General features: G+C 40.1%; 1 protein-coding gene across 1 annotated transcript in view; it reads left to right on the top strand.

Annotated features, from left to right (window-relative positions):
- Positions 1 to 18,149: 18,149 nt before the first annotated feature.
- Positions 18,150 to 25,852, top strand: part of ANGPT1 (angiopoietin 1) — a 167,097-nt gene continuing 159,394 nt past the window's right edge. Inside the window, exon 1 of the mRNA XM_075705277.1 lies at positions 18,150 to 18,446. Within this exon, the coding sequence (XP_075561392.1) occupies positions 18,150 to 18,446 (297 nt within the window). The remainder of the gene's footprint in view (positions 18,447 to 25,852) is intronic.

Raw genomic sequence — 25,852 nt, 5'->3', positions numbered from 1 at the left:
CCTACACTACCAAGTCCACACTAAACCAATCAAGGGTAGACTAGACTAAACCATGTCCTGAAGTGCCACATCTACCCATGTTTTGAACACCTCCAGGGATGGTGACTCCACCACCTCTCTGGGCAGCCTGGTCCAATGCTTCACTACCCTTTCCATGAAGAAATTTTTCCTAATATCCAACCTAAACCTCCCCTGGCGCAGCTTGAGCCCATTTCCTCTTGTCCTATTACTAACTACTTGGGAGAAGAGACCAACACCCACCTCACTACAACCTCCTTTCAGGTAGCTGTAGAGAGCTATAAGGTCTCCCCTCAGCCTCCTCTTCTCCAGGCTAAACAACCCCAGTTCCCTCAGCCGATCCTCATAAGACCTGTGCTCCAGACCCTTCACCAGCTTTCTTGCCCTTCTCTGGACATGCTCCAGCACCTCAATGTCATTCTTGTATTGAGGGGCCCAAAACTGGACACAGTATTCCAAGTGCGGCCTCTCCAGCACCGAGTACAGGGGGCAATCACTTCCCTGCTCCTGCTGGCCACACTATTCCTGATACAAGCCAGGATGCTGTTGGCCTTCTTGGCCACCTGGGCACACTACTGGCTCACGTTCAGCCAGCTGTCGACCAACACCCCCAGTCGTTTAGGTTGGAAAAGACCTTTAAGATCATCAAGTCCAACCATTAACCTAACACTACAAAGTCTACCACTAAACCAATTAAGGGCAGAGTAAGAATTAATTTCATGATTCCTGGCTTGGTGGCTGGATTATTTTTTAATGAAAGTAAAACTAGAATAGAATCATTAACTTTGGAAAGGACCTCTAAGATCATCTGTCCAACCATCGACCCAACACCACCGTGCCTACTAAACCTTGTCCCAAAGTGCCACGTTTACATGTTTTTTGAACTCCTCCAGGGATGGTGACTCTACCACCTTTCTTGGCAGCCTGTTCATTTGGATCTCTCGGCAGCCTTTAGAACTAATATCTCTAAAGACAAAAATAAACAAAAAACCCCCAACAACCTTCTTAGACCAAAATAGAATCAGAAAAATAATTTTCCTGCATTTAAAACATATCTTATTTTAAATATATAGCAAAAAGATAACGGCAATCCTAATGAGAGTATTGTTGAGATCAGGCTTACTTCTGACAATCTGACCTTTGCTATACTGCAGTGATTGGGACTTCTTTTGTTTTGAAACACGCTCAAAAGGCCTGTATTGGTAAATGCATGAGAACTAAAACTCCCCCAACTAATGTTTTTTGAAGTAGCCCCTCCCCTACGAGCATGAATATTCTGGGGGTGGGGGGAGTAATTTTGCATTATTTCTTCAAAAGAAAAATATAAATGTGCCTCCACTGCATCAGTTAAATCTTACATGAACATGAAAGATATTGTATGAGCAACTTGTTCAATTTTGTATCTGCTTAAATGCAGTTTACGTACCTTTATCTTTTTTGCTACATAACTAACAACTTTTTTAACTAGTAGCAGGATCTGTATAGTAGGTAAAAAGTCACAGGTGATCCTTGTCCTTTTCTTTTGTTACTACCACAGCAAAATCATTCTTGTTAAATCAGACCAGCACTTAAACATAGAGCAGTAGTATGAAGCTGAAGTGCTAAACAATGGACTACAGTGTTCTGTTATTGGATTTCTCTTTTTGTATAGATTAGGACAATGATTTTCCCATCATATTCACTATAGCTCAAATCTTCTGCGTTTATTGCTTAGGCAAGCATTAAGGTAGACTCATATATACAGAGAGTGCAAATGCTTTGTTTCTAGGCCCAGTTACCCATGAGTATCATATTCTCACTTCAGTTCCTTTCTTCCCTTTTTGAAAAGAAGGGCTGAGTGATTTAATATTAATTAGAATTGCGTTATGATGAGATTCATCTGCACATAGGTGTGCTGATAGTACACAGGCAGCATACTTCTGATTACCCTCTTCTCCAATTATAAATCCCCCACCAGTGGGAGATTTAGACAAAGATCTCACTCCAACTTCCCAGTAGCTTCCTGACCTCCAGTTTCACTTCTCTAACACTTTTTTTTAGCCCATCTGAGGGAGTATTAGGCAGATTATGCATATGAAAACATATTAGTTGATTATAACTGAACCTTTTGCAGAACTACAGCCTGGTTATATTTCCTTTCTCTTACTTGTTTCTTTCTCCTTTCTTATGGGATACTCATTACAATGTCATCAGGGTGTTGTCTAGATTGGGGAATCATAACACTTATCTCCTGTCTTTGGCAAGTATAAACAGCATTTCTAAAAGGCTTTTGTCAAAACAGTAGATTTAAAAGCATAACCAAAAAAACCACAGGCATGCATTTACCTTGCTTAAATACTTTGCAAAGAAATGTGCCTTCCATCGGGAATGATAAAGTTGTGAAAGTACTTTACATCCAAAGTCTTTGACTGAACTGAAAAACAAGCAACCAACCAGCATGTTTCCCTGAAAAGATGGCCTTTATTCTTTTGAGCTCCCTTGTGCTGGAAGACATTTATCAGCCATGAGATTCAGAAGATCAGTTAGATATCTTGGGCAAAGTTCATGCAACACACTAGTCAAATGGACCAAGACCTTGAACTTGGCATGAAATTTTGTCAGTGTGTAGACGAAGATCAGATTGCTTGCAGCAACCTGTGTTGCCAAGGCATTGTACAGCATTTAGGATAGACTGAGCTTCAAACTTCCTACTCAAGTACCTTGCATCACTATGGTTTGGCTGAAAAGAGAGGAAATTAGAAAGGCAAAAGCCCAGCTAGAACTCTATCTGGCCACTGTTTTAAGAGATAATAAAAAAGGTTTCTACAAATATATTAACAACAAAAAGAGAGCCAAGGAAAATCTTCATCCTTTACTGGATGCAGGGGGGAACATTGTCACCAAGGATGAGGAAAAGGCTGAGGTACTTAATGCCTTCTTTGCCTCAGTCTTTAATAGCCAGACCAGTTATCCCCAGGGTATTCAGCCCCCTGAGCTGGAAGACAGGGACGGGGAGCAGAATGGAGCCCTCATAATCCAGGAGGAAGCAGTTAATGACCTGCTATGCCACCTGGATGCTCACAAGTGTATGGGGCTGCATGGGATCCACCCGAGAGTATTGAGGGAGCTGGCAGAGGAGCTTACCAAGCCACTTTCCATCATCTATCAGCAGTCCTGGTTAACAGGGGAGGTCCCAGATGACTGGAGGCTTGCCAATGTGACGCCCATCTACATGAAGGGCCGGAAAGAGGACCCGGGAAACTACAGGCCTGTCAGCCTGACGTCAGTACCAGGGAAGATTATGGAGTGGTTCGTCTTGAGTACACTCAACAGTCATGTGTAGGTCAACCAGGGGATCAGGCCCAGCCAGCATGGGTTCATGAAAGGCAGGTCCTGCTTGACCAACCTGATCTCCTTCTATGACCTGGTGACCCGCCTAGTGGATGAGGCTGTGGATGTGACCTACCTGGACTTCAATAAAGCCTTTGACACTGTCTCCCACAGCATTCTGTTTGGGAAGCTGGCAGCTCATGGCCTAGGCAGGTGTACTATTCACTGGGTAAAAAACTAGCTGGATGGCCAAGCCCAGAGAGATGTGGTGAATGGAGTTAAATCCAGTTGGCGACTGGTCACAAACAGTGTTCCCCAGGGCTCTGTTTTGGGGCCAGCCTTGTTTAATATCTTTATTGATGATCTGGATGAGGGGATTGAGTGCACCCTCAGTAAGTTTGCAGATGACACCAAGTTGGGTGGGAGTGTCGATCTGCTGGAGGGTAGGATTGCCTTGCAGAGGGATCTGGACAGACTGGATTGATGGGCTGAGACCAACTGTATGAGGTTTAACAAGGCCAAGTGCTGGGTCCTGCACTTCGGTCACAACAACCCCATGCAACGCTACAGGTTTGGGGAAGAGTGGCTGGAAAGCTGCCTGGCCAAAAAGGACCCTGGGGTGTTGGTTGACAGCCAGCTGAACATGAGCCAGCAGTGTGCCCAGGTGGCCAAGAAGGCCAACAACATCCTGGCTTGTATCAGGAATAGTGTGGCCAGCAGGAGCAGGGAGGTGATTGTTCCCCTGTACTTGGTGCTGGTGAGGCCGCACCTGGAATACTGTGTCCAGTTTTGGGCCCCTCACTGCAAGAAAGACATTGAGGTGCTGCAGCGTGTTCAGAGAAGGGCAACAAAGCTGGTGAAGGGTCTGGAGCACAGGCCTTATGAGGAGCGGCTGAGGGAACTGGGGTTGTTTAGCCTGGAGAAGAGGAGGCTGAGGGGAGACCTTATCGCTCTCTACAACTGCCTGAAAAGAGGTTGTAGTGAGGTGGGTGTTGGTCTCTTCTCCCAAGTAGCTAGCGATAGGACAAGAGGAAACGGGCTCAAGCTGCACCAGGGGAGGTTTAGACTGGATATTAGGAGAAATTTCTTTACTGAAAGAGTGGTCAAGCATTGGACCAGGCTGCTCAGAGAGGTGGTGGAGTCACCATCCCTGGAGGTGTTCAAAACATGGGTAGATGTGTCACTTTGGGACATGGTTTAGTGGGCATGGTGGTGTTGGATTGACAGTTGGACTGATGATCTTAGAGGTCCTTTCGAATCTTAGTGATTCCTAGTTTTACTTTCATTAAAAAATTAATCCAGCCACCAAGCCAGGAAACATGAAATTAATTCTTACTAGTTTAGTGGTGGACTTGATATTGTTAAGCTAACGGTTGAACTTGATCTTAAAAGTCTTTCCAAACGATTCCAGGATTCTATGAAAAGTGACTAAGAGCAGATCACGAGCTGTCTGGATGCCATATGGTTGTCTTTCTGTAAGTCATGTGGATTACAGGCTGAATTGAGTCTTTTATGTGTCAACAAAGGAGAACACACTATGCAGCTGAACTCTTCCCATCAGTACTGATCTGTCTTCTTACTGTGTTCAACTAATCTTTGTTTTGTGTAATCTCTGATGCAACAGTGATGCTGCTTGACATCTTTTAATGATATTGCCAGCTGGATGGATCAATCATGTAGTAATTGAAAACAGATTATAAAAAGCATTAGGGGAAGAATTGTTTCTTTTTAAGAATCTATAAATGAATAGACATAGCACTGGAGATGTTCTTTCCTATCTCTTCTGATGAGATGCATCTTCCTCAAAAACAACTCACATTAGGTTAGCTGCTTGTTTAGAAGTTAGGGACTTCCACTACTCCTCAAGTGAGACATCAGTAATGCATGGTCATCGTGTCTAATGCTGAAGAGAAGTCTGGAAGGATAAGAAGGGATGATTACATTCTGTCCAATGATTGGTGATACTGATGGCAACTCTCCTCATCATTATAGTCTTACCAACCAACCTCAAGTCCTACCAACCAGCCTCAGTCTTGATATTGACAGGTAACTTCTCACTGCTAGGTGAGTTGGTTTCCCTTTATCTGGATTCTCTAAGGGTCTATTTGGGATAAGAGTTATGATACTGGGTGTTGAGGAGTGATGTAGCCAGGGTTGATCTTGACCATGTCAGTCAAACAATAGTGTACTTCGAGGAGGGTAGGAGGAGATGGCCTATCTGAATGTTTCACTACCTATTTTGGTAATGCCATGATAGCTGCTGTTTTTCACTCTTTTATGCACCAGCAAGAATTTGGGTAACCGAACAGGGAATGGGTCAAGGAATTGTTAGGGTATTGAGAACCTGAGTGAATGTGCTGACATTGAGGATTACTGGTGGACAGATGACAATGTTCTGTCCATTGTTTCCATTAAGGCTCTGTGTTAGCAGTATGGATTGCCTAGCTTTCTGCAAGTGTGCCACATTTGAAAAAGAGTAATGAAACCACCTTTCCCTACTCTTCTAGTGCTGCTACTCATCTTTGTTCCTATCCCATTCTCTTCCAATACACAACATTTTCAAACTCCCCAAACAAACCCTTTAGTAGACTGAGCATACAAAAAGTCTTCAGAGCAGGGTCTTCTCAAATTCAAGATTTGGTTTCTATCAGTGCCTCCCAAACTCAGCACCCTGTCTCCATGACACAACCCAGGTGAGAACATATTACTGTGCTGCTTCAGGTTTTAGATTCCACCTGCCTTCTGAGGTCCTGCATTTTTGAACAGCAATATAGGACCTAGCAGCATAGGACCTAATTCTAGTGGAGTGAATGGTGAGTGATAAGGTAAAAAGATACATTGGGAAAGGCTGAGGAAAAGAACTTTAAACACTGAAAGTATAGCAGAAACAGAGAGAATGGGATAGTCTTAAGTAACAAATTAATGGAAAACAGTAACTATGCTGGTGTTATATTTCCTTCACATTTTATTAATACAGTGATTTTGCCTTCTTTTAGAGCATTTGATATCACTTCTGCTCTGTGTTACATTTGCTCATGTTCCCATTCAAGTCTTCAGTTTTCCTTTGCTTTTGAAAAAAAAACCCTCACCTGTCATAGGTAGTGTGAAAACAGCACAGCACAAAGCATTTTTCAAAACATAAATTGTTGATAGTGTCTGCTACAGAAATTTTGGTTCATCCTCTTGTTTTGATCTAGTAGTGGTGAAACTGTGGAACAGTGATATGATTTTTTTCTCTCATGCACAGCACAGAGTGGAACAAGCCGCATCCCTCCTAAGGCTCATAGCTCACACATTGACAGGCCCCAATAAAGCATAAATAGTATGTGCAATTTATTTCAAAAAGCCAGAACAACAATATGATGGCAACATACTACTGACAACACAACTTCCCCAGCATTGCTCAGTCCCTGTAGACCTTTCTGCCTGCTTCTACTGTACTGGACAAAGTCTGCCACCCTCCATGCTTCCTACAACAGAGAGTGCCTTCAGATGCACAGCCTTGCTTTGCACTCCCAACTACCTTCATGTGTATTTTAGGAACTGTGAGTTTATGCTTGCTTATTGCCTATGGCAGTATTTAGAGGATGGTTCCATATTTATCAAAACATTTATTTAAAAATACCAAATGAGCAATAGAGAAGTTGCAGAAGCAGACTGACTTAGGATGGAGAAAGCAGAGCCACATCAGATGTCACTGAGAATCTAAGAGGAAAGATTGTGTCATGCAACAAAACTCCCCAGAGTTTGGCTTGCTTGGATCTGGATTACATCTTCAAAGCTGTACTTAGAATTTTGATAGTTAAAATTGTGCTCATTTTGCCACTTTTTTTTTAAAATAATGTTTTTCTGTATAAAAAATATTGTTAGCCAGATGGTACTTTTTATAAATTATAATAATGGTGTTTTATAAATGATTGCAAATCACTGATTGAATATATGACATCATATAAGCATGTGAATTTTATACCTCTTGTACAAGAGATGTAAGTACTTTACTAACAGTAGTACTCAGATACAGACCTATCTGGTCTCCTGCTTTCTGTGTTTTTTCTCTGCTTCCTGCTTTCTTGTTCCAGCACTTACAGCTCAAGGGAACTCAGTGCCACAAGCTTTGCTTTTGCTCTTGGACCTACCTGGGCAACCGTGGCTGATAACTGTTCAGTAGCCATCTGCCGAGCACTGTCCCCAAGCAGAAGAGGGACTCTGGACCTTTTAGAAGGAAGAATTTGCATTTTTGCAAGCCATATCCCTCCCAATCTTCATCATTATGCCAAGATTACCCTCACCTGATCCAAAGGATAAGTTTAATTATTGCATAAGAAACACGCAGAGAGAGTTGCAGTTAGAAAATATTTTATCTGCACATTCTGAATTAGAAGATTACATCAAGGATGCTAAAAACAGACTAGTGTTTTTGACTTTTTTTTTTTTCCTAAGAATTATACATCTCAATGCAGAGCAGGGGATAAAACCCTAAACTACCAAGAGTGATCCCTTCCCATGTTATGAGCCCAACACTTTCCCTAAGAGCCAAGGTTAATATTTATCTATGCCCCATGGCAGTAATTTTGAAGGTGTTGATCTTGGGGTTTAATTGCTGCTTTAAACAGGCAGTTAACAGTTTAAACATTTTTATTGGCATGCAGTAGTTAAATGCCTACTAGTGTGCTGATGGGTTTATGATGATCAAAATGAATTAAGAGTCCGTCTTTGAGTTACACGCTATTAGAGGCACTGGGTCATTTGCGTACCCTGGGTTAATGTGTGTGAGATGTACAGTAACTGGTGAACACAGAGAAGAAAATGTTCATTTTTAAATATTGCACTTCAGACCATTTTCTGTTCTATTTACATTCGGAAATGAAGCTCTCAGGCTACTAGTGCTCCAGCGACCCGGTGCCTGAGCACACATGCTCCTGAGGACACAGTCCAGGCTCTGGTGCTCATATTTCAGCACTGGTGTTCCACGGGATACAGCACCATGCTTGGAAGAAGTATTGCCAGGGTGTCACAGGTCCTACACTGCACTGTGTTCACAGAAGTGGCTGAAGAATTTGCTGCAAAACTCATTACACTTATAAACGTGTTGTTTGGATTCAGTCAATACAGTATTTATATGACCACTGGCATTAGAGGAAACCAAAGATATTTGTAACCCCATTAATCATATCTTTTTTTACTGCTTGGTGATTAGGCATTTTGAGATCTTCAGTGTGATCAGAAGCATGAGATCTATATTCTGGCTGCCTGCTATAGGTGCCTATCTCAAACAATGTGGCTATGCCCACCCTCCACAGGGAACCACAACCTGGCAGTGTCCATAACTCCACTGAAGTGAGTTTTTGCTGTGGTTTAGCCCCAGCCAGCAACTAAGCACCATGCAGCCTCTTGCTCACTCCCCCTGCCCCAGTGGGACTGGGGAGAGAATCAGAAGAATAAGACTGAGAAAACTCCTGGTCTGAGATAAGAACAGTGTAGTAGCTGAAATAAAATAAAGTAAAATAGTAGTAGTAACAATAACAATATAGTAATAATAGTAATAATAATATACAAAGCAAGTGATGCACAATGCCATTGCTCACCACCCACCAGCCAATACCCAGACAGTTCCTGAGCAGCGATCGCTGCTCCCTGGCCAACCCCCCCCCAGTTTATATACTGAGCATGACGTCATATGGTATGGAATAGCCCTTTGGGCAGTTTGGATCAACTCTTCTGGCTGTGCCCCCTCCCAATTTCTTGTGCACCTGGCAGAGCATGGGAAGCTGAAAAAGTCCTTGACTAGTGTAAGCAGTACTTAGCAACAACTAAACCATCAGTGTGTTATCAGCTTTATTCTCATCCTAAATCCAAAACACAGCACTATGCCAGCTACTAGGAAGAAAATTTACTCTATCCCAGCCAAAACCAGGACAGTTTTACATGCCTCTTTGGGCATCTGTGTCAGAGCAGGTTGTACATTTGCTAGAGGCAATTTCCAAAGGGAAGGTAGCATGCCTTCACTGCGATTGCAGTGTGATGTGGAGACATCTGAGCTACAGGGCTGATTATAGCTATGTCACACAGGGCCTGAGCCTCAGTACTAGGCATACCCTAGTCCCCAGGACATGGATTCCTACCTCTATTTTCCAACTCTGTTGGAAAACACTGTCTGTGACTACTATTAATGACTTGGTTCTAGCAGGCCAATTAATCAGGGCCAACTTGTGATAAATGTTTCCCCATATAAAATTATGACAGCTTCCTAAGTATAGGATGAGTGCATCCTATCCTTCATCTGAGAATTGTGACACGTGGATGTAGCAAGGCTATTTAGTGCAGCACAGCTGGTGTGTCTTGCTGCTGCGATGCCACAGGACACTGCTCGCAAACCATAGCTAGCCTCTTGCCTCACTGCTATCTATTTGTGTTGTCTGACTTTTTTTTCCTAATTAAAAGTGACACATACAGTTGGGAAGAAGCTGATTGGCCTCTTAAAATAATTTTGACCGGTTGAATGAGGTTTCTAATTAGTTAAGCATGAATTTTGTTATTATGGGGATGCTGCTGGAATGGAGAACAGAAAGCGAAGCCTCTGCCTCATACCCGTATGTGGAATGTGAAACCAGAAGCTGTTTGCAAAAATAAGTAAAAGGTGTGGGGAGCAAAGTACACTGTAAAAATAAAAGAGATATTTTATTTATAAACCACCTTCTTAAATAAGAAATAGTTGCAGTTCTTAATTCCAGACTGTCTCTCTGTGCCTCTCCCTTTCAATGGCTATGCTGCTGTTTACTTACCTCTGATACCTCAGATCCCTGGTGGCAGATTCCTACTTTTTTCTCTGCTATATCTGTCACCCAGAACCTAACTAATAGCTGCTGGGAATGAATTAATAAATGGACTGAGTGTAAGGAAGCTGCCATGGTCCTAGAGACTGCAAAGTTTTAGGTAGACTGAAGTCCAATATGCTAGTCTTGTTGTCAAAGTATTCAATTAGTATTTGACTTAATTCCTGAAGGTATTTGTAGTTATATATATCTATATCTATATCTATAATCTATTTAGTACTGCTGGAGAAAGCACTTGAAATTCTAATTCAGCATATTTAAAACTCAAAACCCACTGTTTCAGAGAAAACAAGTAAGATTTCAAGGATTTTTTTGGCAAAAGCTGGGCTCCATCAGACCTATCATATGTTCATATAGTCATGGTGAGCTTAGATTTCCTGCAGTTTGAATTGAAATGCAGTTTTATGTTTTTCCCCAGGTTCTAGAAGAATGTGCCAGTTTTTTAGGTTTTGTTCCATTTATTGCATTTTGTTAAAGTATTTCCATTCAGCCAGGGATTCTCTGGCTTCCAAGCTAGGTTGCCTATGCTATAACTCTTGGTATTGGTCAATGTGAAAAATAGCTATATCGTTCATGTTCTCCTCTCTGCTTCCTTTCTTACTATTTACCCTTCCCAGAACAAGTACCAGGGAAGTGATCCTGAATGCTGGAAGACTGAGCTGCTTGTGCTGTGTAATATCATTACTGTTGGCTGCTCCTTCTAGAGTCAAACTCTGGCCAAAAAGTTAAGCTAAGCTGGATGAATGCTGAGAGTACTCATGGAGTTGAGTGTGCGCATTCATGAAAAATATAGCAAGTGTGAGAATTCGAAAAGCTGCAATATTGAGATTGCTTACTCTTGGGACTCTAGTTCATTTCTCATTTGGGATTAAATACATTTCAGAAACATCATTGCCTTTATCACATTCTTCTTTTAACCAGACATCTAAAGCAACTAAGCTGTGTTTTTGAAGGTGAACTTAAACAAGAATAGTAATTCAAGCCCTTAATCCCATGTTTGACCAGTTTCAAGCTACATCAAAAGCTAGATATTTCACCCACATAATTAACTATTAGCTTGTACAGTTCAAGAAGGGGTTTCAACGTTCTTTTGACTGAAAGCAGATGTGTTATGATTGTTCTAGAAAAGTGATAATGCCAGATTCTTTACAGAAGCTTGTAAAATGGAGAATTGGTACAGTCTATGTAGCTTTTTATTCTTTGTCCACTGATGTATAGATTGAACTTTTTCCAGGCCATTTCTCCCAGACTGTTTGATTTGCACGGATTTTTCAAAAGGTAGATAGGAGTTGGTTAGAGCACCACAGAAACCCAAGAGAAAAAGTTGATGTCCTTATCTTCTACCACAGCATCATATTCAATAAAGCTTATTTCCTGTGGCTTATCTTAGCTAAGTCTACTCTATGAAAAAATTAAGTTTGTTAGGCAAATCAGTTGTAATTAGAAAAAAGTCTCTACCTCTAAGGAAGTAGGACAGTGCTACCTTGTAAATGCTATATTCTTCCTACATATACTTTAGCCAGATACTTGAGTTCTTGAAGGGTATAAATACTGAGAAATGACCTGGATTTATGTCCTTTTCTATGTGGAGAAAATGAAGGAGAATGTTTTACATTCTAATTATTAATTAGGTCAGAGAGCAGCCAAGATTGGCTCTTGCAGTTGGGTGATTAGGGTGTCATTCATGTTGATGGAGAATGTGGCTGATGTGACTGAACCAACAGAAGAAATCAGAAGGTTCATTCATGCCTTGCTGTGAACGTATATGCTCAAAGAGATGAGAGTCTGATTCCTCTCTCTCCCCAAATCAGGCAGCAGAAGGATTTAAACCTTGGACTCGCCTCCAAATGCTCTGACCATCCTTGGCAGTGGTATCACTTCCCTCTCTATTGCACCTGAGTTGAAAAGAGCAGAGCTACAGAGAGGCCTGTGCAGAAAAGACTTTCTAATGGGAACAGAAAGATCGAGCTCATGGGAGCAGGGTACTCAGGCATGATCTGTAGGTCTTACGTTCCTTCTACGGATAGTATTAGGGATTCTGTCACCAACATGTTGGCTTTTGTGTCTCTAACCATTATATATCTAATGCTTCTCATGAATAGGCATTTTAAGCACCTGATTCAGGATTTTGGTTTCATTAGGTAGGAAGGCTGTAGCCTTGCAACATTTAACACCTAAGACTCCAAAGGAGAGATCTTAAGTTGCTAACCCATAGAGTCTGAAGAAACTTTGATTTTTTGTTGCTAGATATTCAACTTTTACCAGTATTTAGGATAACCTTTTGTATTTACACTTGACTGGGGGACTGCAATTTTTCCTTTCCCAAGCGAATGGTACTATCACAATTCCTGCCTTCATGACCTCATGACTGTGCACATGTTGCACAGTACTTGGGGCTACATGTTACATTAATTCAGAAACTAAAGGTAAGGCACCAATGGGTTATTGTTTCTCTCCTGTACCTTTCCCTGGTAAGGAATAAGACCTGGGGATAGTCCATAGAAAACTGTTCAACCAAACAACATTGCTGATAAATTATTTCCACACAGTTGTGTTTTCAATGTAATTTGAAACAGAAGGCACATTCACATGATAAGGCTGAAAGGCTCATAGCCATATGAAATATCTTTTTCCTAAATGTGGCAATTGTTTTTGTCTAGGATTTACAATGGCAAATCACTGTTGTTTGTCCTCTCAACAACTGAACACCACATTCAGTTGGTGTGCATCACCCCTGTTTGACAGGGTTGCAGGCTGGTCTCTGAAAATGCCTTGAGTATCCTGAAAGTGTGAAAGTTAAGGACAAAACTTATGTTTTGTCATACAAAACTTGTATGCTTTCTTTTCTTACTCTCCTGGGAACAAGCAAGTAGTCATCTCAGATAAATTACTCCTCAGGACTGAAGTTTGTATATTTACACGCACATATTTAAGGCATGATCCCATGTAGTGCTGCTTGCCAGGTCCTTCCTTCAAAGGAATATGGCACAGGTAATAAGAGGGTGCTGGGGGCATTGCCTCCTTCCCTGGTGAATGAGAGGAAATTTAACTGAATTAGTCTACATGCTTTTTCTCTATATGTGTAAGCTCAAAGATTTGTTCTGAATGTAGGAACAACTTCATTTTCCCATGTTCCCAACAGGATGAAAATAAGTTTTCAGAAAAAACCTAGCTCTCTTAGCTGCTGACATGTTTGGAAAGAGTCCGATAAAGCTTTTGCCCTGAGAAGCCTCACAGCGTCTGTGTGAGACAAAATTCAGACAGGTCGTATGGCATAACCAGTAGCTCAGATGTTTCTGTGGTAAACCACCATGTTCTTTTAAAAGCTGCTGGGTTTTGCCACCCTGTTAATGTTCCCAGCTGTTTACTTGTTTCCAGGTGTGAAATCAAATACTGGGAGAGCCAAGCTGGGCTGCAGCGTGACTAAGCACCCATTGCCATATTCCTTTGAAGGAAGGACCTGGCAAGCAACACTACATGGGACCATGCCTTAAATATGTGTGTGTAAATATACAAACTTCAGTCCTGAGGAGTAATTTATCTGAGATGACTACTTGCTTGTTCCCAGGAGAGTAAGAAAAGAAAGCATACAGGTAGTGGGAAAAAGTGTCATTGTATGGTAAGTGAGTCTTCCCCATCACCTGCTCTCAATACTGTCTGGATTCTGTAGGGTCAGGCAAATATCCTGCATCCCGTTCTGGTCTCAGCACTATGGTGAATTGGGACCATCTCCACTGCAGTGACTGGAGAAACTTTAGCACCTAACCAGTCAGACTTATGGGACTTCAGATCCCATTTTATTAATTTGGATTTATATATTTTGAATGAAGTTCTTCAGAGTGTGCTACATTAAAAATAAAACATTTTGTGTCCTACTGTATAGCATTGGTTTATCTACAAATAAAAGCTTGCTTCTTATACCTACATTTAGGAGCCATTCTGCAGTGACTTCCCCTATACATTGAGGTAGTTGAGTTGGATTAACTCCAGTTACAGTGTGTGACATGATGCAACCTTATTGCAACTCATCTGCAGCAATAACACATATTGCAGCAGAAATGTAAAGGAACAGAAATAGATTTTGGTTTCCTAGAATTTGTATTTGAACTCTGAGCATGTATATGATTCTGTGACAAAGCCATTACACTATTTAATGCTAGATATGTGGGAACTGTTATCATGTGAATGTAATCTTTATCTGGATATTGAATTCCCATTTATTTTGCCTTGTAGGATTGATTACATAATGAGCTACAGAATTTTGTATAGCTACTAAATAAACAATGTATATGAGACTTTGCATGGTCTGGGAAGGAAGCCTCTGGATCTACCCCTTCCCTGTTACACAGAAGGAAGAGTTCAGGGAATATGAAACTAGTCATTGTGTTGGAGGAAGTGGTCTTAGGAAAATAAAGACTCTTAAACACATCCATGCCCCTACTCAGTTTCTGGCTGAGCCATTGATTTTCTGTGCAATCCTGGATAAATAATTTTGCTTTTATCTGTAGTATATAATGTAAGATCCTGCAGAAATACCCCCAGTGACTTTGACTGAACTTTGAGAACTATTCTTTTCATCACCTCACTGAAATGTTCAGGTCTTAAAAAGCTGGGACAGGTCACATAGATCATGTGGTACTGGGATAATAAACTGTACATTTAGCAATCTGGGTAGAAGACACCAAAGCATTGAAACTCTCGGGGCAAGATATTTTGGTTGGTTGGTTGGTTTGTTTTTCGAAAGAAAAAAGCAATTACCTTAATAGGAATAGGGAATTTTAGAAAACAAAAACTCTTCTTATGTCTGAACCTGTTTTCCTTAGATAAAATGGAATTCCTTAGAAAATTGCACTGTGGAATTAAGTGGCTGTAGGTCTGGAAACAAGCTTTTTTCTGTATTTTTTTTTGCCCTTCTGCCTGTGTAAGCATGGGACCATGAGCGTGCCGGGGAAGAGTATAAACTGAACCTGGCCTGGCTGGTTCAATGTCCTCGTGAAAATGACTTTGCTATGTGTTTGGGGGAACAGCAAGCTGACCTTGCTGGCCCCTGTGTCTCAGGATTGGGATTGTCTGTGCTTCTAGTTAGGGACCTGGTGGCTAGGCTTAGAGCTCAGGCTCTGTTATCAGCAAAAGCAGCCCCAAAGCTTGCTGAGTTTCAGTGTAGCTCACAGACCTGCTGCCATTTCAGCAGTCACTCTGGGTCCTTGCAAAGCATTAAGTGCATCCCAGCACAATTCATGAGTCCCTTTCTCTGCCTCCCTTGGGTTTGAAAGACTGCAAACTGTGGGTGACATAATGGCTCCTGGGCCTCCCTCAGGCTCCTGCCATACCTTCCTCACCTCCGCGTGAGACCCGACGTGGTCAGGAGCACAAGATGTCTCAGATGCACTACTCCCACAACACAGATGTGGCAGTACGTGGTCATTGAGTGAGGGGCAGGGACTTGGTTCTTTCTAGTACGGAAAGCTTTAGTGCAGTGTGCTGGTAGGAGATGCTCTGGCTGCTGCATGGCTCTGCCACATCTCCCCACTGTGGCATCTGACGATCATGTGCTGCCCATGACCCACCAATTTGGGGCCTAGGGTCAGGGATGAGAGGCAGGTGCTGTGGCAAGGAACTAAGCTGGAGACAAATGAGCAAATGGCTAAAGGTGTCTGATAATTCTGTGTGCTTCTGGAAGGTCCTTCTCTCTGTTAGCCCTCAGGAAGAGGGGGAGAGAAGGGGAGGGGGAAGTCACGTTAAGCCAGTGGGAAGGGGCCATGCAATAGCAACAAAGTGAGCATGCTCTTCTGTGCAGTCTTTTCTCATCTGAAAAACATCAACTGTAAGTTTACAATCTCACTTTTCCATGTTTGCATGAGAATAAGTCTGTTAAATACTCTGCAGAAAGTGAATGAAGCATTTGTGTAAACAACAGCATTTTAAAATATGAACTAAAAATCTCAGAAGCCTTTGTACGCCCACTTTTGCTATCCCCCTTTTAGCTGCTCAGGGGCCTTTTCATAAAGTTCTCTTTTTTTACTTTTTAAAAAAGCATGTATTGTTACCATGTTTGTGCTCTGGTATTTCTGCTTTGCCTCACAGGGAATAGCTGTTTTTATGCTACCCCTTCAGCTCAGTGTCTGATCCTACAGTCTTCTTCCTGACTGAAGCTCTCTGATCTTACATGAGCACATATCTTGCAATTATATTTCACAATAGTTGCAAAGACAATGTAATAAACCACAGCAGAGCTAGTTCTGGTGATGGTGGAGAATTATGAGAAGTACTATATGAAAGCAAGAAAACAAGCTATACGAAGTTGGTTTTCAGAGCCAGAAAAAGAAAAAAAACAGAGTGTAAAGGTGGGCTGAACAGTTCAGAGGTGGAAGGATATTCTGATTTTGCTAAAATCAACAGTAGCATTGATGCTTTCCTCTTTGCTTTGTATTCTTTTCTTTTTTTCCTCTTTCTATATTGGACATATAGACATATAGGTCAGATGCCTGGCTAAATATTCTAGGCAGTTCTTTCAGATGAAATTGTAGTTGTGATATGGGGGGCAATTGCACGAACACTGAAGGTGCTTGCACTCACCATTCTTGCATGTAGGTTTCCTTGTGGGTAAAAACCTTGCAGGTTGTTTTTTTAGTGATGTGCTATTGCTGTTTAGAAGACTAATTACTTTCATGGGAAAAATTGTGCAAAGTGGTCTGCACAGATGTTGGCTGATATTTATATAATAACAATAAATACTAGAGCAGGAACTCAGATCCAAATTCCTCTGAATTTCAGGAATATTCCAAACCTGTTTCTAATCTGTGCATTTTTGATTTGTCTCTAGCAAATACCAAAGACATTATTTAAGTATAAGATTGTTTCTTAAATAGTTACCACAATCTATTTCTGAGAAAGTTGCCCCTGAGAAAGTTTCTACAGATAATGAGAGGTGCCTCTCTAACCCATACAGACTTGCAAATTGGAAGAAGTGTTTTGCATGTGATAACTACACAGTAGTACAGAAGACAATCTGGAATAGTTCAGTCACCATCCTTCACTGTTTTATAATTAGTCACCTTAGCTTAGATACCAAACATAGAAAATTATTATCCTTCTGAACTGCCATTTCCCATTACTATTTGGCAGCCTTGATTTCATTATATGCTGTAAAAAAAACCTCTCTGCAAACTCTGCTAAAGAAACACAGTTGTCTTAGAAAAGTAGCTAAAGCATGTGAGGGTTAAATGTAACTTTTTTCCCATAAGTGTCGTTCACCCAACTTAGAATTCTTTAATAGATACTAAGCAGCGCAGAACTGAAAGTATTTTTAATTTCACTGCTTTGTATATTTACAGAGGGATTACAACAAACTTCTACACTCTATCTACATTTTAATAGGTCAGTGTGAACATATGAAGTGTATTAAGGTGGACTGCCTTACTTATTAAACTTACGTGAATTCGTCAAAAGCCCTTAGCAGTTGTATGCAACAGGGGCTGGAAAGCCATGCATGATTGAGGTCATGCATCCAGCCAGTTTGTAAGATGATCCCTCTGTACTGAGCCATCAGCCATCCTTAGCATAGGGGCGCACTCATACGCACATTCCTGTCAAGTCATCTTGTGAAAGGCTGCTTGCTTCCAGCTTGGCTTGAAAGTGCAACCTTAATAAAACTCACTGAAGTCTGAGAGAAAATAGCAGTTCTGCAGCAGATAGTGTAGGGGAAAGAGACTGGGATATGCATATGCAGCTGACTAAAGCAGGCTACATGCTGGACTGTAACAGAGAGGAAACAATAAATCTTAACTACTATGCAATAAATAGTCCCAATTTTAACTAAGGAAGCTATCCTTATAGTGAAATTAAAAAAATAACCGGTTATCCAAGCTTGATTACTAAAGTGCGCTTCTCCAGTCCTTTTTCCAAAGACTTTAAGGGAAATTAAGAACAAATTTAAAGAAAGAGGAAGAACATTTTTTTCTTAAAGTAGGAAAGGAAAGTAATAATAACATGTCAGTTTTCCTTTCCTTTGCTTTCCTGGCAGCGATTCTTGCTCATATAGGCTGTAATAACCAGCGTCGGGGTCCAGAAGCCAGTGGGAGAAGATTTAACCGGATTCAGCATGGGCAGTGCACCTATACTTTCATTCTGCCAGAACAGGATGGGAACTGTCGTGAAAGCACGACAGACCAGTACAACACAAATGCTCTTCAGAGAGATGCTCCTCACGTGGAACAGGATTTCTCTTCCCAGAAACTGCAACATCTGGAACATGTGATGGAAAATTACACGCAGTGGCTGCAAAAAGTAAGTGTTTCTTATTTTCATTTCTCACTAGACGGATTTTTTTGGTGATGCTTATGCTGTTCAAAGTTTTCATTTGTTTCTATGAGAACTGAGGTAATAAGGATTGACCTAGTTCATGGCTGTGTAGGGGAGAAATGTTTCAGCCAGAGTGCAACCTTCTTAGTGACATTGCTCTTGGGAGCAGAATTTTCTTCATGTTACTGAAAGATGCAACTTCTTAAAGCTTTATCTCAAGAGACCATGGATGTTTGTGAGCCAGAGAACAGAAAAATCCTCCAGAGATTCTAATGACAGAACTTACTAGGTATTCCTATAAACTCTACTTACAGTTCACAGCTTCAGATCAGATGCCATGCAGGATACCTGCTACTCTGACAGCAAAAGGGAGCATTTGAAAAAATCAGCATCTAAAGGCACGGGGTTAAGAATATCATTGTTCCTCCATAAATAGATCCTGTAACACTATTCTACCCAGCTAATTGCTGGAAAGAAAGAAGGAAGTATATAGGCATTCACACTCCTAAAACAGCACAGTAAAACTTTTTAACTGTTTAGATTACACTGGACTTGAAACAGCCTGTTTTAATTTGTGTGTGTATATGTGCATTCTTTCATAGAAAGGGGAAAATGGGTTTGAAGGTGTTGCAGTAACTTAGCAGAAGTAATTATTTTTAAGAATTTGTGCAATAGCTCTAACCTTCTAATGAACTTTTCAGTATTTTATGTATGAGCTGAAGTTTGGGCCTGAAAAGACTTAAATATGTGAATAATTTCACTCATATGAGCAGTCCCACTCACCTTAACAGCATTACTCACTTGTGTAAAATTACATACTTCGCAGGATCTGTCCATGCCTTGGTAATGAAAATGCCTTGGGATAGCTGACCAGTAAGAATAAATAAACCAACTGTCTTTGTATATAGTTATTTGTAATATTCCCATTCTCACACTGGCATTTTGACCTGGCAAAACAGAAAATTGAGCAACTGAGTGATGCAACTAGTCATGTAAGATGGCACAAGAAAACTTCTGTACGTACACATTTGAGAGATACATGATTTAACTTTATCACAAGTTCATACTAAGAATGAACATCAATAAAAATCTAGTGAGGACTCTACTAGGTGGGCTAAAATTTCATATTAGCATAGTTACTGTTACCTATCTTATTTACAAGTTTTGTTTTATCCAGACAGTATACAAGACCAAAATATGTTAAAAAGCATATACAGCTGTCCCCATTCCCCTAACCCTACTAAAATCTTTAGAGACGATTTCCTGATCTCTTGGAAAATTAATTGTGCTCTTTGCATATCTGGCTCTAGCAAGAGAGAAAATACTCTGTCCAGTAAACGTGTGACTATAAAACAAAATATAACCAAACATTTCTTCTTTAAACCACTTTCCGCATTTTTTAATATCTTGGTCTACTTTGGGGAATACGAGGTTGGAAATGAGGGGATGTCTTTTGTAGAGGAAAGCATTTCTTAAGAAATTATTTTACTGTACCTTGGGAGGCTGAGGCAAGCACTAAAAAGAGGAAAGTTGTTATCTGTGTTTATGCACACATGATTTTACTTGAGCAAATTGCCTGCTGAATCATGCTTAGAAGACTTTACTTATTCTGTGTTTGTCCACTAGAGACTGAACTAAGATCACTCTTTCACTGTGAAGTGAGCATGAAGAAATATGAGTCTCTGGAGTGTGAATGTCTGAGTTAGGGTTAGTCCTCTCACACTTTGGAGGGAAGTGATTAAACAGGTAGGATGCCCAATGAAAGGGGTTTATATCTGAGGACTGTTTTCATCTGCAGTGATTGTAAAACTGGCTATGGGCAGAACCATCCCCCTCCTTCTTTCCTTCCCAGCCCCCAACCCTCTGCTCCCAGGAGTTTACATAAAACTGGGATTGTGCACGTATCCCCATGTGTCAGTTTTCCCTGGAATGAAAGGACCCATTTCTCTGTGTGATGGAGTACGGCTCACTCTGAACAAATGAGGCTGATGCAGCTCCATTATAGCATCTCTGAATACTGAATTTGCATTGTTGCTGTTGAGGTTACAAAGCATCTCAGCCATGCTCATTTCCTTTCAAAACAAGTGTAATGTTTAAGTGTAATGAATGTATTATGTAGATATCTCACATCTCATTTTTATACTCTGTGTTTATTTTTCCCCCTAGAATTTTTAATATAATTTTTAATACAATAACTGCTGCTACACTAAAGAGCATGTTATAATGCACCTGCTGTGAACAAAGTAAAGAATAATTAATGGTTATAGGTCTTAAAATAAGAAATAATGTTTAAGAATTTGAGATGTATTCTGACTTACATGAAGTAAGTTTACTACTTCAGGTAATATATATTAACTTTCGTTAAAATTGTACATAGGCAATGTTTGGCAGGGTGAATTATTTTCTCAGCACAAATGCTAGCCTGCAATATTGAGAGTATTTATTAAGAAAGTCTGTAAGAATCATGGCTTGCTTAACTCTGTAGTATTTTAATTTAAAAATGTTTTTCCTTGATATCTAAACTAGCAGATTTCTAGAAGCAAAACAAGTATCCTTTTTTTTAAAAAAGGCAATTTTTTTATGCTTAAAACCAAAAGTGTTTCCTTGATGACCTACAAGCTTGATTGTAGATAAAAATGTGCTTGCCTGGGGAGCCAACTACAGGCAATTAAGTCCCAGCCTTGTCCATTAGCATTTGCATATCTATAGTCAGAGTAATTGGGATTGGTTGGCAAACCAGGGACACGGGAAAACGCTCTGTGCAGAAACTACTCGGAAGAAGATGACTTGGTAAACATTTTTAGAGATTTTCCTAGAACTGTTTATTTTAATACTGGATAACTTTCCCCATTGTTTAAGCTTGGGTTTCATTTCTGCAATATGTTTATACTAATAGTTCAAAACAAACAGTTCATCACATTTTCTTTCTTGCAGTAACTGCCTGGCCCACGTGATACTGTTTGGTATTTAATTGCAGTGTCTAAGTATTGCCAAAGAGGAGTTACGTGAAAAGTTATCATCATGTCTTGCTTGGGAACCTTGTGTTAGTCAGCTTGCTGAACTTACAGTATCAATGGACTCAGTATACATTCAGCATAGCTATATAGATGAGTGTTTCATATACTTATCCCTCAGTCCAAATAGTAGTCATAGTTGCTATTACAGTAATAAGTGAGTTTTACATATCCACTCTTTCTTTTTTTCTGATCATTACCTAAGCAGAATACCATAAAAGTTTAAAATGAATGCTTAATAATAGTATACTATAAGAAGCTAACACAGACGTATGAGTTGAAAGTGAACAACAATCATTCTGGTCAGCCAGTATCCAAACTTAGATTTTATTTTTTTTCCTTTTCTCTGCAAATATTGATGGCACCACTACACTTAAACCAAAATAAAGAAGCTTCAGCTCACTTCCCTTTCCTTTCAAAGTGCCTGTGCTGTCACCAGCTATAACAGAAGAAGTAAAAAATTATGAGCTGGATTCAGTCATTAAAGGAAGAAATTATGAGCAATTTTTCTGGGGTATCTGTAGCCATTTGATAGTCTACTTTAAAGTTTATTCTTATCATAGTTTTGATAAATTATTTGTCTATGGCATACTCTGTGCTCTCTGTTGACTTCCTTATTTTGCAGAAGTAATGGCACAAGGGCTCACTTGCATTTTCAACATGTAAGGAAAGGTTTTGAGGCAGACCAGTCATTGTATAGAAGAAGCTGGCTTTTGCAAAGACTGGTGTCTGTCACTGTGTGCTGTGGCTCCATTGAAAGTCTGCCCCTCTCTGCTCTCTTTACCAGCAGGCCTAGCACTGCAATGAAATAGTAATAATATGCTTTTGTGTATGGAGTGGATGGATTTTGCCTTGGATTTTATATGGTTTGCTGAAGATGGGAAAATTCCTTACATGCCACTCTTGCTGTGAAGCTGTGTGAAAGTGTGACAGAGCCTGCCCTGAAGAGGACAGATCTAAAGCACTATCATAATATCCTATGAGGCAAATTTATACTAATACAAAGAGGGAGGAGGCCATAGTGTATGTAAAATTTTGTCATATTAAGAAACCAATTTTCCCTAGTTGAACTATTACAAAAAATAGCAAAATTCCATTATATTAATGGTTATGTCTCACTGGGCATTTTGTAATGTAATATGTGACCTTAAAGTCCACATAGTATTTGCATGTTAAGTGCAACCAGGAGATCCATGAAGAACTCCTGTTAATTTTCACAAATAAAAGCAGGTCATTAGATTTGGAATCTGCCATTCTGCTTCTTTGAGTGTTACTAACAGGCCTGTGTAAGGAATGGCTTTCCAGTATATCTTTCATTTTTCAAGCTGGACCAGGGCTGAAAGGAAACAGTGAGAAAGCTTCATCCAAAATTGGCCACTAGCGTCCTATTTGGCATCCAGCTTGCACCTGGATTTCTTGTCTAGACCCAGAAGCTATTTACTATTCTAGGTGCTCTTTTTTGCTTTGGAGTCAATGAATTCTCATATCCAAAGGAGAGCCTCATCCTTGTGACATTTGAAGTGCAGTTCCCACAAACAAGCTGCAAAACAAAAGGTGACATTCAGATTAGTTGGATTACTTATATAGTATTCTATTCAATGGGCAAGTATATATATAAGCCAAATTTAAGGAGCAAAAATAAGTTCATGGGAACAAACTGGTTCACTCTTGAGTGTAAAACCAAAATTGCTTATTTATCTACAAAAAATCTTGGCCAATAATATGCCTGCATTTCAAAGCTTTATTAATCAAATTGCTGAAGCCCTTGCATATTCTGAGGTATCCACAAGACAGAAGCAAGACTTCAAATGTGGAAATGCCTAAAAGCTTTACATTATTGGGGAATAACCTATTTGGCAATGTTTTTTTTTAAAAAGCAGAAGAATCAGAGAAGTAGACTGAAGGGCAGTCTCACATGTTGCCACATTTGGTAGCAAATTACTTAAAAAAATATTTCCCATGCTTGGACAGAAGGCTTTATCATAATGTGCAGTAGAACCTGAATGTGTTTATTTTCCTTGATGACAGCTGTAATTAGGAACTTTCTGGTAACAATAAAATATTACATTTATTAGTCATCAGAACTGTCCAACCAACATGCCCAGTGGGAGATCTCATTTGGAGCACTGAGAGCTTTGCTAAATGAATCTGATATAAAGTAAATGGCGTGTCATTTTGAGGGTGCTGAGAACTCATCGTTCCCATTCCTTTCTGTGGTTTGGAAGCAATCTCTACTTCACAGTGCTGGGTGCTTTGGAAAAAAAAACCAGACAGCCTATGTGGAAAAAATATAGAGCTGGGTATTTTAGGCCTGCATCATCCCACCCAAACTTCTGGCCAAAATCCAGAGATCCCCAAGATAGGTTTTTCTTTGCTGTGGAGAATCTCTCAGTGCTGTGTCAAGAGACAGTAGCAAGCCCAGAGGAAGAGCCAGCCATCTGAACTGTCCTGTGGAACTCCCTGCTTCTCTTCATTGACTCCAGGGAAATCCTGAGCAGCTTGCTTCCTGATTTAAATGCCTCAGTTAAGTGGGATGGATTTAGGCTTTATTTCTGTCCATGGCTGTAGCATAGACTTTCCTTGTGACTGCAAGGAAATCGTAAATTTTAAGTATTCCTGTTTCCCTTTTCTAACACACATATAGTACTACTACTCAATTTCATAAGGCTGTTGGGAGGCTTAATATGTTTTTTTTTGTGTTGCTTTTGGAGTCTTTCTGGTGGATGGTATTTTGTTCTATTAACAATTTAGGTATGATAATAATACTTTCTATGTTTACAGAAAACTATGTGAAATTAAAAAATCTTTTGGAAGGAAATTAGTTTTAAAATGAGTAACTAAAATAAAGTGTAAAAAATAAGCAGATAAATAAAATTAATATGAATCTATAATGCTAAGTATATTTTGCAGGTTGCAGTTGAGTAAATGGATTATATATGTTCTGCTAACAGTGAGAATGGTCCTCATTCTTGCAATGTTCTTAAAACCCACCGAGCAGCTGCTGCTCCAACCTGTATTCATCTAAGATGAATAGGAATGTAGCTTAGTCTTGTATGGATTCTCAGGAAGACCAGTGAGGAATGGCTAGTTTTTCAGAGCTATTGTTACCCACAATTTTGAATAAACTTGTCATTATCAAAACTGGGCTTACTTGTGTGATTTATTGCAAGCATATCCTGAAAGGTGAAGATACTTAACAACCTTCTTGTATTCATCTCAATTTACAGTTCAGCTTAGTTCAGTCCTCTTCTCTGTATTTGCAATGAGATGCAAACAAGGAAGAGCTAGTAAATGAGAACCTTCTAGAACCAGTATCATGGTTTTAGCTGTGCTGCAAACCTCATCTTCAGCACCAGCAGCTCAGGTGTCTGGAATAAACAGCCCTGGTGTAAAAGTCTTCCCAGTACAATAAGGATTTCCTCTCTTGTTAAAGGGTTGAAGTTTGATCAGGAAAAGGAAATTGAAATAGTTTCATATTTCATAGGAAGGGTTCTTTTGCTTATGAAACAAGCTGTACTTTAAAATATGCACATGTGGTTACACAAGAATAACTTTGTGTTAAACAGTGTTATGAAACACCAGGGTAGTGAATATTCACGTGGAAGGGTAACTTAGAAATGCCATAAATTGTTGCACATTTGCAGTACATTCTCATTAATGTTCCTGCACAAAAATCAAGCTTCGCTTTTCATTACCTTAGTTAGGAATCACGTTTATCTAAAACAGTGTAAGTCACTCCTAAACTGGGATAAGAAGTCTACCCAGGGACTTGCACCAGTTTCATCACCCCTGTTTAGAACTGATACAAGTCAAACTAGTGCAACTTCCTTGTCTAAGCAAAACCTAACAGTGGGGCTATGCTCAACATTAAACAAACATATGAGCACAGACAGTCAAAGCAAGGCAGGTATAGGACCAGCTGGAGAGATGCTCAGGTTGCACTATTCTACATTTCAGAACTAAAACAAACCAACCAACCAACAACCAAAAAAAAAAAAAAATTAAGATAATTTTATAATCCCTCAGAGGAAGTAATATAGAAAATCAGTATTCTAGGCCATGGAGCTACATGATTGAAAGAAATTTCTTATACTCCCTTGACTAGCTTCTAGGAGAAGAAATGAAAAAAAGAAAAAAAGTCCAGTAAGAAAAGGGTAGTGGTTAGAGAACTATGCTGGTTGTATGGTGGAATAGGTGTGTCTTTAGCAAAGGTACTTTAAAGGTCTGTTATATGGTAGTACATTGTCAGTTATATGATCTGTATTACTATTCCTGTCTTAAAAGGGAGAGAAATAGGCTGAAAGTGCAGATACGATCTTGCAGTTGGAAAATCTGGTTTGAAGATCTATGAGTAAAGAGTGGCTGATCAAAAACTCT

Source organism: Pelecanus crispus, chromosome 2 (assembly GCF_030463565.1).
Source record: "Pelecanus crispus isolate bPelCri1 chromosome 2, bPelCri1.pri, whole genome shotgun sequence".
Taxonomy (NCBI): domain Eukaryota; kingdom Metazoa; phylum Chordata; class Aves; order Pelecaniformes; family Pelecanidae; genus Pelecanus; species Pelecanus crispus.
This window is presented reverse-complemented; position numbering and strand designations above follow the sequence as displayed.